General features: G+C 44.0%; 4 protein-coding genes across 10 annotated transcripts; 2 read left to right on the top strand and 2 right to left on the bottom strand.

Moving 5' to 3' along the window:
* Nucleotides 1-141: 141 nt before the first annotated feature.
* LOC6624588 (uncharacterized) lies at nucleotides 142-1334 on the bottom strand. Its single transcript, XM_002047604.4, has 2 exons — nucleotides 866-1334; nucleotides 142-802 (listed from the first exon to the last, which is right to left on the bottom strand). The coding sequence occupies exons 1-2, from the start codon at nucleotides 1286-1288 to the stop codon at nucleotides 440-442; spliced, it is 786 nt and encodes a 261-aa protein (XP_002047640.1). The 5' UTR covers nucleotides 1289-1334; the 3' UTR covers nucleotides 142-439.
* Nucleotides 1335-1424: 90 nt separating this feature from the next.
* On the top strand, nucleotides 1425-3224 carry LOC6624592 (uncharacterized). Its single transcript, XM_002047605.4, has one exon. It carries the CDS (start codon nucleotides 1470-1472, stop codon nucleotides 2886-2888), a length of 1419 nt encoding a protein of 472 aa, XP_002047641.1. The 5' UTR covers nucleotides 1425-1469; the 3' UTR covers nucleotides 2889-3224.
* Nucleotides 3225-3313: 89 nt separating this feature from the next.
* On the bottom strand, nucleotides 3314-4955 carry RpL10Ab (ribosomal protein L10Ab). 2 transcript variants are annotated; one of them, XM_002047606.4, is made up of 3 exons: nucleotides 4813-4955; nucleotides 4174-4329; nucleotides 3314-3874 (listed from the first exon to the last, which is right to left on the bottom strand). In XM_002047606.4, exons 1-3 carry the CDS (start codon nucleotides 4815-4817, stop codon nucleotides 3382-3384), a joined length of 654 nt encoding a protein of 217 aa, XP_002047642.1. In that variant the 5' UTR covers nucleotides 4818-4955; the 3' UTR covers nucleotides 3314-3381. The 2 variants fall into 2 exon arrangements, with proteins under 2 accessions (XP_002047642.1, XP_032290384.1); XM_032434493.2 differs by having other exon boundaries at nucleotides 3969-4329; nucleotides 4813-4827.
* Nucleotides 4956-4983: 28 nt separating this feature from the next.
* LOC6624682 (NADH-cytochrome b5 reductase 3) lies at nucleotides 4984-9215 on the top strand. Of its 6 annotated transcripts, none has more exons than XM_002047607.4 (6): nucleotides 4984-5126; nucleotides 5198-5403; nucleotides 5479-5552; nucleotides 7237-7890; nucleotides 7952-8051; nucleotides 8891-9215. In XM_002047607.4, exons 3-6 carry the CDS (start codon nucleotides 5529-5531, stop codon nucleotides 9061-9063), a joined length of 951 nt encoding a protein of 316 aa, XP_002047643.1. In that variant the 5' UTR covers nucleotides 4984-5126; nucleotides 5198-5403; nucleotides 5479-5528; the 3' UTR covers nucleotides 9064-9215. The 6 variants fall into 6 exon arrangements, 3 of the variants coding, with proteins under 3 accessions (XP_002047643.1, XP_015031349.1, XP_015031351.1); XR_004303555.2 differs by adding an exon at nucleotides 8569-8810 and having other exon boundaries at nucleotides 4989-5126; nucleotides 5198-5552; nucleotides 8891-9030; XR_004303556.2 differs by lacking the exons at nucleotides 4984-5126; nucleotides 5198-5403; nucleotides 5479-5552 and adding exons at nucleotides 6281-6612; nucleotides 8569-8810 and having other exon boundaries at nucleotides 8891-9030.
* Nucleotides 9216-9561: the final 346 nt, after the last annotated feature.

The following is a 9561-nucleotide window of genomic DNA, read 5'->3' on the forward strand; positions in this document are numbered from 1 at the left end:
AAGAGAGCGGCTCGATCGCCGAAGGCGACTGGTTCGTCTGCCTGCTGACCTGCAGCCAGCGCGATGATCGTAAATTGATCTTTGAAAGCAAAGATACGATCGTTGATCAGATACTATTTTAATTAACACTGCCCGCAAGTGTTAGCTGAAGACTCTACATATATTTTGAAAAAAAAAGTTAAATGGCAAAATGTTAACTAAAAAACTTCTCTATTAAAGAAGTTAACCGATTTGGCTCATTCTAAGATTTGGCAAAACGTCTTTTAAATGTATAAATGTGCGAAATAAATTGAAAATTTGATTAAAATCAAAAATAAATGTGCAAATGTACAATTAACGGTCTTCTGCCAACAACTTTTCACACAAAAATACGCTACTTTTATAAAATTTTAAAGATTTTACATACTTCATGTATCTTTAAGGCATGTCCACATCCGACTCACAGGTTAAACAAACTTCTGTACAGACGCTTTTTCACCATGTCGAACATGAGCATGTTGTTGATCAGCTGCTGCAGATTGTTGCGGTAGGGCGACATGTTGCCCGTCGCCTGGAAGCTATGCTTGGCGCTCTGCAAACGTTTTTTTATTTTGGTCACATTGTGCAGTTCGCTAACAGAGTACTCCGAATGACTGGAAAGCATGGGCGAGAGCAGTGCAGCAATATCGTAGCTTAGCTGGAACTTGCGCCCAACATGCGGCACTTTATCGCTTCCAACCAACATTGTGTGGGAAGCATCTCGTGAGCCGGTGAGCGCATGTTTCTGAGATGACGCCCGACCCGGCCGATTGCCCTGTGACCGCTTGAAACGAAACAGCAAATGAATTATATTAATTCGAGTAACAAGTAGCTCATTTCGACTCACCAGTAATTTTGGTAGCTGCTCCGGCAGACTAAAATCACATTTGGGCTGCAGCACAAAATGCGCGCCCAGACGCTGTGGCGTGTATTGATAGCCTTGTGGAGTTCGTTGGAAGCACGGATGAAGCTGCACTAATTTCAGGCGCTTCTTAATTGTTGCCGTCAACGGGTATGTGTGCACCTTGGGCAAAACGGAGTTTAACATGATTTCGCAGAGTTCCATTGATGTATATTCGTTGAATGCTTCGTTAGTGGAATGAAAGTCCGCGTACACGGCGGGATCCTGTATAAACAGCAAACGGGCTGAAGTTGTTGCATATTCAATTAGAGCCTTGTGCAATGGCGATAGCGTATTATGCACTGGTGTTGATGTGCCGCCAGGTGCAAAGTTTCTTTCGAAATTGTGAACCGAGCTTGTTGTGTTCATTTTGGGTTGAGAATGTGCCGTTGCCGGGATTGCAAAAACGAATTCGATTTTTAAAAAAAATTGTGTACACACTTTTCGATAACACTGCGATGTTCGAACATTGGCCATTTGCCTATCGAATACACTTTGAAATGCTTATTTTTGTATTTACCGTGCGCGGTCACACTGCCGTGCTGAAAAAATGGACGAAGAGCTGCAAAGAATAAACAACGATTTAAACGATGCCTTGTCCAAATTACTTAGAAGCGCTCCGAAGTGCGAGGGCAGCGCATTGCAGCAGCGCAAACGGAAAATTGCCACGCTAATCCGACTGCACGTGCGGCACCTGCAACAGACGGTGATCGTGAGCCGCAGGCGTCAACAGCAGCGCACCAGACGTCGCCTCAAACAGTTGCGCTCCCTTTTCATGCAGCAAATGATCGAGCTGCAGTCGAATTATGTGCAGATGTTCGTCATGCTCCGGATGAAGCACGCCCAGCTGCAGCACATCGAGGATATGGAGACTGTCATGGACAACATTAACACGACCGCTGCCGAATCCGTGCTGGCAACTGAAACAGTTGGCCCAACGCTATTTTGGGAGCACACAATACCCCAGTACAGCGATGAGCAGTTCCTGGACAGCTTCCATGTGACCCGCAGCACATTTCAGTCGCTCTGCAGCCAATTGTCATCCAGCCTGCGCACGGTGCCAGAACTAGCGTCGTCTGCGGATGACATTGCGCCGGACAAGTGCGTCGGCCTTGCCCTCTATTTTCTGGCTAGCGGCGAGCGTATCTCCATTATTTCGGAAAAGTTTGCGCTGCCGCGCGCACACACCATAAAATGCCTGAAAGTGTTCTGCAATGCCGTCATGACCAGCTTGGGCAAGGCGTTGCGCCTGCTGCCCCAGAGCGAGGCGGACTGTGCGAATGTGGTGGCCGGTTTCCAGCGGGAATGTAACATGCCCGCAGCGCTGGTCGGTGTCCTGGGCGTTTGCTGCATTCCGCTCCGCGGCCCGAGCAAACAAATCGCTGGCTCGAGTGCCGCACTGCGCATGGAATTCCTTTTGGATGATCGCATGCTCTTCCGTGAGCTGCGCCTGGGCAACGCCAATGGCACCAAGGCGCCGCTGCCACCCATGTTTGCGGATGCACCAAACCCACTCACACAGCTGCCGCCGCGCTGCATCAACAACCGTTCGGTGCCCGCCTTTGTGCTGGCGCCCGCTAACCAAAACTATCCACTGCGTCCATGGCTGCTGCAGCGCTATTCGGAGCCGGCGGCGCCGCACGAGTACGACTTCAACGAGGTGGCCGATCATCTGCAGGAGCTGAGCGACTGCGCCATGCATCGCTTAATGTCACGCTGGCGCTTTCTCAGCCAGCCGCTGGACATCAGCTTCCAGACCGCATCCTGCATTATCACAGCGGCCACTGTCCTGCACAATCTGCTCGAGGAACTGAGTGAGCCCCATATGCTTGAGTGGGGCAACACGGTGGACGTGTCCAGGTTCAAGTCAGCGCCAGTCGATCCAAAGCCGGACACCAGCGCGGATATTGAGCATGCCTTAGACGTACGCGATTTTCTGGCGCGTACCATCAGCTCCACGGAAATATAAATGCCATTGGCAAGAGGTTAAGACTATAGTAAGGGTTAAGGGTCTACATGTTAAGGGGCTCCAGACGAAGATCAAATGATACATTTTAAAGCTAAATTATGCTCTGCAAACTATTAAACTGAATTTTCACAGTGTGGAATATTGTTAACTGCCAATAAATTTTAAATTAACAAAAATAATTATGTTGGATTTAAACCTTAGATTTTGACTCAATAGTTCGTTCAGATGTTTTGTCTTGGAGCACAGCTCTAAATTGTTTTGGATAGTAAATATATCATAAACAATTCAGAACTGTCCACAACAAATTAACATGCGAATTTTTGCAATTAAAGAAATGATTAACAAACTAATTTAAACATGTTTCGTGTAACTGGCATAAAGTATAACTATTTAAATTAACAAATTGATTGTCAAATGCAATCCAGTTACGTACATTGATGAAATGTAAATTTTATTTATATAAAATATTAGTTTGCAGCGAGCACACAACAATTTAGTACAGACGCTGGGGTGGGCCCATCGATGACTTGATGTGCAGGGAGCGAACGTTCTGCCAGTTCTTCTTCAGCAGCGAGACCAAGAAATTGATCGACAAGCTGACGTTTTGGGAGAGCTCGTCCTGTTTCATGCCGACGTGTCCAACGGCAACGGACAGACACAGAACCTTCTTCATCTGGAACTTGATGGTGGACTTGACCTCCTCGATTTTGCCCATCATCGACTCCTGATGCGACAAAAGACCAGGGAACTTGCCAGCCTTGTTTAGGCCGGGGCCCAACAGACGTGGAATTTGCTTGATCAGCGATTCGGAGGCCAGAAAGGCGTCATAGGACTTGGCCAGTTTCTTAACCAGCTTCTTGTTCTTGTTCAGCTTCTTGAGTGCCTCAGCATCCATGAACTCAACGCCATTGGCCTTGGCCTCGTCGCAATGCTGCTGATCGCCCAGAATGCACACCTTCATCTTGGGGCGTGGGATGTGCTTCAACCTGCACGATAAATACATAAAACAAATGTTTAGCGGGCAGAACGGATACAAATTCGAGCTGGAAGACAGAACGATGCAATTTTCAGAAAACTTACACAGCTCGCAGAGGAGCAGGCATTTGTAATTATGTCTTAACTAAAGGGTTCGGCACCATTGCTGGTGTCTACTCAATTTGATTTTAAGACCCTGAGTGCAGGTCCGCCGTAATGTGGTTTGAGCACAAATACGGCTGCCTAACGCTGAAGCCAGTTCCCAATGGGAATCATATGGTTCGCAGCGCAGGTATTTTAGCCAACGTACTTAACAGTGCCGGAGAAACGCTTGTCCTTTTGGGGATCATAATTTTTCAGGCCAATTTGCAGTTCCACCGTTTCCAGGAAGCCGCGCTTCTTAGTGAGCGAATGCTCCAGAATACCACTGACGCCCTCAAGGAGCGTGTCACGGGACACTTTCGACCTGTAATTGGAAATTAGGTTTATTATTTCTCAGTCGTACGAAATAGATGCGAAATAGATGTTTAAGAATTGAGCAAATGGTTGCAACTTGCATAAGTAGTCACATATTTGGCACAAAATTTAATTTTAATATTGCAATCATTTCCAAACTGATGTGGTCATTGATATTGGTCCAAAAAGTTGGTTTCTGATTGCCAAATACAATAAATATAATGTAAAACGTATAGCGCGGCATAGCATATAGACATATAGTGCGTTATTTTCATTAAAATATTCAAGATGCATATCGTTTTCAAGTTTTTTTTCTGTCCACTCATGTGGTCATTACAATCTTGGATAAAAAGCTGGTTTCTAATGGCCACATACAAAAAATACTGCACAGAACATATATAGCGGCACAGAATATATCATTATGCTTCTTTAGTTTCTTTAAATTATTCACGATGCATCTAATTTTTAAAGATTTTTCAATAATATCACTTACGCCATGTCTACACCTTGCGATGTGCGTTTCACGAAAGAAAGAGGAGATTCGCAGCGATAATCCTCCTAGATATCGATACACTTTTTAGCAGGGTTGCTGTGACGCTAATTGTAACAGTTGCTCATGGGTATATCGCTAACAGTCACCAATGCTTAACATTGCATATACTACTAGCAACAGGGTGGCAACGCTTCACTTTGCGTATGTAATTATAATCCATAAACAAGTTTTTAACTAAACGCAGCTGTTTTATTTTAAATTTGACCAATTTCAAAGTCTTGTAGCCTTTATGTGCACATTACTTTACTTAAACGGTAGGTGTCTCAGTCATAAACTGTAAGCAATCTACATTCCCATGTAATGACATACATACAAATTTTTGCAGCTAACGCTTCAACTGGCAAAACAAAGAGCTTTCGCAGAGCAATGAAAGAGAGTGGTACCTGATTCTTGGCGAGAGTGCAAGAGAGCAAACGTTTCGTGGTCAAACAAAACAATTGCTTTCACTATCTCCACGCTCGCATTCGTGTTGGGCCTGCGTTGCGTTTTAAAATAAAACTTCTGTCGGTGTGTGCCACTGTGATTGTGCCAGTGAGTGATGTTCCATCGTTGCAATATACAAATTATATAATTTATCCAAAAGTGCACTAATTGATTTTCCAACAGTCGCAAAGAACCGGCAAATTTCCAGTTAGCAGCGACTTCAGCCCTTGGAAATGGCGCGTTTAATTGAGAGCAATGTAAGTTACGAAACAAACTGTGCAGCTCAGCTTTTGCATAATTTTTGGTACGCCCGTTTTGATATACCCGCATTCACATCACACACGCATATCACATTTGGCTAGGCTATTTCATAATTCTTAAAAATATACATTTGTATGTACGCATATGTGTGGCTGCCATTTTGGCATCTCCCACAAAATAATGCAATGAAATATGCGGATATACCACAAAGGTATTTATAACAACAAACATACATTCTTTGCACGTCGCTATAAAATTGAGTTCATGACGTCACGCTTTTAATGTTCATTTATATTCAATATGTCTTATGAACAGCAATATCAAGTTTGTGTCACGCCCATGGAATTAATTACATCATTCTGGCAGAATTGAAAACATGAAATTCTGTAGTGTGACTGAAAAATAACAATTTGGCTCATCTCTAGTTTGTACAATGCATAAAGGTTAATATTTATGTATGTATGTGCCTCACGGTCGGCTCATTTACTTACAGACATAACAGCTGTTCATCCAGCACAACTGCCTTTGTACAACTCTCTTTGACAGCAGCTCTCTTTAAATGTGTACCCTGCTACGCTCACATTAAACTTTATTGTCATGCTCTCAGGCAATCTGAACTTTTCGCTTATCATCGTTAGAAAAATTCCGCTAGCGTTCACGCTACAGAGTTTAAATTAAATTTAAAATATAAAAAGTCTTCGCCATAAATATATATTAGCATAAGCCTGATAACAGTCAAATAGGAGGCATACTTACTAGCTAAATCAGTGCAAATTAGGTGATAGAAAGAACTACTAAAACGTCTGTCTATGCCTTACTTGATCGTTTACTTCTAACACGCACTGTTCGCATACGCGTGCTGACTCGGCACCGAGCCCTCGCGTTGACTCCACGGCTTCGACTTCATTTCAATTGGAAATTGTGCGCGGCGACTGTCGGTTGATCAAACGTTCGCTATTTCTAATTGTCGGTCAAGTTGAATATTTGAATAATTTAAATTGAAAATACATAATATAAAGCAAGCCATCAAGTGTGTGAAAAATGACAGATTTCGATGTAAGTCCAACAAATATATATTCGGAGAGAAAATCAACGCAAGAGCTGCCACGCACTGGCCACGCTCTCTTTCAGGCACAGCGTGCGCTCTCTGTTTATCTGCGCGTGACGTCATAGATAATTATGCATACATATGCGCAGCGCATTGGATCTCCGCCTGCCTGTGCAATATGAAATGTTGCAATAGTGGACTACGTTTTCAAGGTCACGGCCAAGACGTTATGGATGTCAGTTGGTTGCTTTGCAAATGAAAATAACCTCAATTATGTTTGACTTTAAAGAGAAGCCCTCGCTTTTGTGGCTTCATAGCGAGGGCTTAAAGTTCACCAAAGCCACAGAAAGATAACGGGCTCAAATTTCATATTGGCCAAACATAAATTGGTGCTAATACATGTGGTAATCAGTTGTAGTACGAAAACTTTGCAAATGATGTATGCGAAACGATGTCAATCGACTTTTTGAACTTTAATCAGCAAAGGCATCTGTCGGGCAAAATAAGTAAATGGAAAATCACGTAATGCCACGAAAGGTCCAGAAATAGTATAATGATCTATACGATTAATCTGTTGATCCTACATTACTCCGTCTTAATCCAAATCTCTTTGGGTTTCTCTATACTCACAGTTCGTTCCGATTGCCGTGGGCGTCGTAGCCGTCGTTGCCGGCGCCCTGATTGTCCACTATTTCATCAACAAGAAGTCAACGAAGCCGCGCCGTGAGCCGAACCGGACCGCGCGACTGCGCACACTTGTGGATCCCAACGATAAGTATCAGCTGCCGTTGATCGAGAAGGAGGTGCTCAGCCATGATACGCGACGTTTCCGCTTTGGACTGCCCTCCAAGCAGCATATACTCGGCCTGCCCGTGGGCCAGCACATACATCTGATTGCAACGATTGACAACGAGCTTGTCATACGGCCGTATACGCCCATCTCGTCTGACGAGGATGTGGGCTATGTGGACTTGGTTGTGAAGGTGTACTTTAAGGATACGCATCCCAAATTCCCAGCTGGTGGCAAAATGACCCAGCATTTGGAACAGATGGAGCTGGGCGAGAAGATATCGTTCCGTGGACCATCGGGTCGCCTGCAGTACCTGGGCAACGGCACCTTCTCCATTAAGAAACTGCGCAAAGATCCACCCAAACATGTGACCGCCAAGCGTGTCAACATGATAGCCGGCGGCACTGGCATCACGCCCATGTTGCAGCTGGTGCGCGAAGTGCTCAAGCGCAGCGACAAGGACAAGACCAAACTGGCGCTGCTGTTCGCCAACCAGGTGAGTTCCATTGAGCAGTTTTTTCAGCACACTTTCTAAAGTCACAGCGTTTGTTTTGCAGAGCGAAAAGGATATTTTGCTGCGTGAGGAACTGGATGAACTGGCCAAGAAGCATCCCGATCAGTTTAAGGTCTGGTACACCGTGGACAAAGCGGCCGAAGGTGAGCTGCGGCTTCCAATGTTCCGCCCAAATATCGCATCGAATCAGAATCATGTTCACATTAAGCCTAGATGTATATCACAATGGACTATCCAACAGACTTACAGTTGCACTTTTCATAAGTTTATCTCAAGTCTAGAAAGAAAGAAGAAACATGCAATTAATATAAAAATTAGGCTTATGTTTGAGAAAACTTTTGCTAGTTGTAAAACTAAGTTGTTTAGGGAAAGAAAGATTAAGAAAATAACTTTCATTTGTTTGTTAAAGGAGAATTCGCTTATAATTTAACAATTGAACTTAGAAAGTCTTTAGTTTAGTTTGTCTTTTATAAACTCACCCAAAGATATGCATGTTACATCATAATTAGAATTCATTCGCATAATCATCTCATCGATTCAGTGTAGCAATCGTAGTGCTAATGCTAAAAGCCATCTATTATGTTGAGAACTTTTGTGTTTGCTCCTCGCCACATGCTGCCCTCCAACGGATGCCCCGCACGGCGCACGCACGCTACATAGCCTGGTTGTACAATACCGGGCACATCAACGATGAGATGATGGGCGAGCAGCTATATCCGCCCGATCCAGAGACGCTGTGTCTGCTGTGCGGACCGCCGCCCATGGTCAACTATACCTGTATACCGGGCCTCGAGCGGCTGGGTCATCATTCCGAGCAGCGTTTTAGCTATTAAGTGTCCCCCAGCTAGCATCCGTATAATTTAGTTGCGAGTTTTGATTTCATATCACAATGCAGGGAAAAGGTTGCCGTCGAAACGCAGTTGTAATTGAGTTCTCTAACTAATCAATTTCTAATTTTTGTGCGTTTTCTTATCCCACACAGGCTGGACGTACAGTGTTGGATTTATCAATGATGAAATGATTGGAGCTCATCTGCTGCCGGCCAACGATGAGACGATTGTACTGCTGTGCGGACCACCGCCCATGATTAACTTTGCCTGCAATCCAGCGTTAGACAAGCTTGGCTATCATCCGGACACACGTTTTGCGTATTAGGACCGATCACCGATCTATATAGGCGCCATAACTGCACATTTGGCAACTCCCATTCATTGGAGACAAAACTAGCATTTTTGTTTGTCTATTGCTCTACGCTCAAGAGTTGCATTTGGAACTGACCCAAGAACTAAATAAGTATATAATACTGAGTAGCCTCTGCAGTTATAATTGTGTTTGTGTGAGGGTGTCCGGCTTCATGGGAATTTGGATCAAATTGAACAGATGCAACAACTCAATACTTCACATTGTTTTTCATTTTTTCAAATCACTTTCAATTTCGTTATCGGATTTACATAAACAATTTGTTGTCGTTGAACTCTGATTTGCAATAATTATTCGTTTCAATCGAATCGTTAATTCATTTGCAATCATTCAGCACGAGTATGTTAATTTGGGCCATTTGTTATACATTCACGAAATGTGGTGTAAAACGTGAACTTGTTTAACTCAGAGAGGCCGTAAAACATGGTAATAGAAATATATATAGATGGACAC

The sequence above is a fragment of the Drosophila virilis genome, chromosome 3 (genome assembly GCF_030788295.1).
Source record: "Drosophila virilis strain 15010-1051.87 chromosome 3, Dvir_AGI_RSII-ME, whole genome shotgun sequence".
Lineage (NCBI taxonomy): Eukaryota > Metazoa > Arthropoda > Insecta > Diptera > Drosophilidae > Drosophila > Drosophila virilis.

What these genes read in the sequence shown, in the direction of transcription:
- LOC6624588 (XM_002047604.4), bottom strand. Translation starts at nt 1,288, where the DNA reads ATGAACACAACAAGCTCGGTTCACAATTTCGAAAGAAACTTTGCACCT. An exon ending in AGCAGCTACCAAAATTACTG is followed by an intron (nt 803 to 865) that starts GTGAGTCGAAAT and finishes TTTCGTTTCAAG; the next exon opens with CGGTCACAGGGCAATCGGCC.
- LOC6624592 (XM_002047605.4), top strand. Translation starts at nt 1,470, where the DNA reads ATGGACGAAGAGCTGCAAAGAATAAACAACGATTTAAACGATGCCTTG.
- RpL10Ab (XM_002047606.4), bottom strand. An exon ending in CGTTTCTCCGGCACTGTTAA is followed by an intron (nt 3,875 to 4,173) that starts GTACGTTGGCTA and finishes TTTATCGTGCAG; the next exon opens with GTTGAAGCACATCCCACGCC.
- LOC6624682 (XM_015175865.3), top strand. Translation starts at nt 7,115, where the DNA reads ATGGAAAATCACGTAATGCCACGAAAG. An exon ending in CGCTGCTGTTCGCCAACCAG is followed by an intron (nt 7,891 to 7,951) that starts GTGAGTTCCATT and finishes TTTGTTTTGCAG; the next exon opens with AGCGAAAAGGATATTTTGCT. An exon ending in CGTGGACAAAGCGGCCGAAG is followed by an intron (nt 8,052 to 8,890) that starts GTGAGCTGCGGC and finishes TATCCCACACAG; the next exon opens with GCTGGACGTACAGTGTTGGA.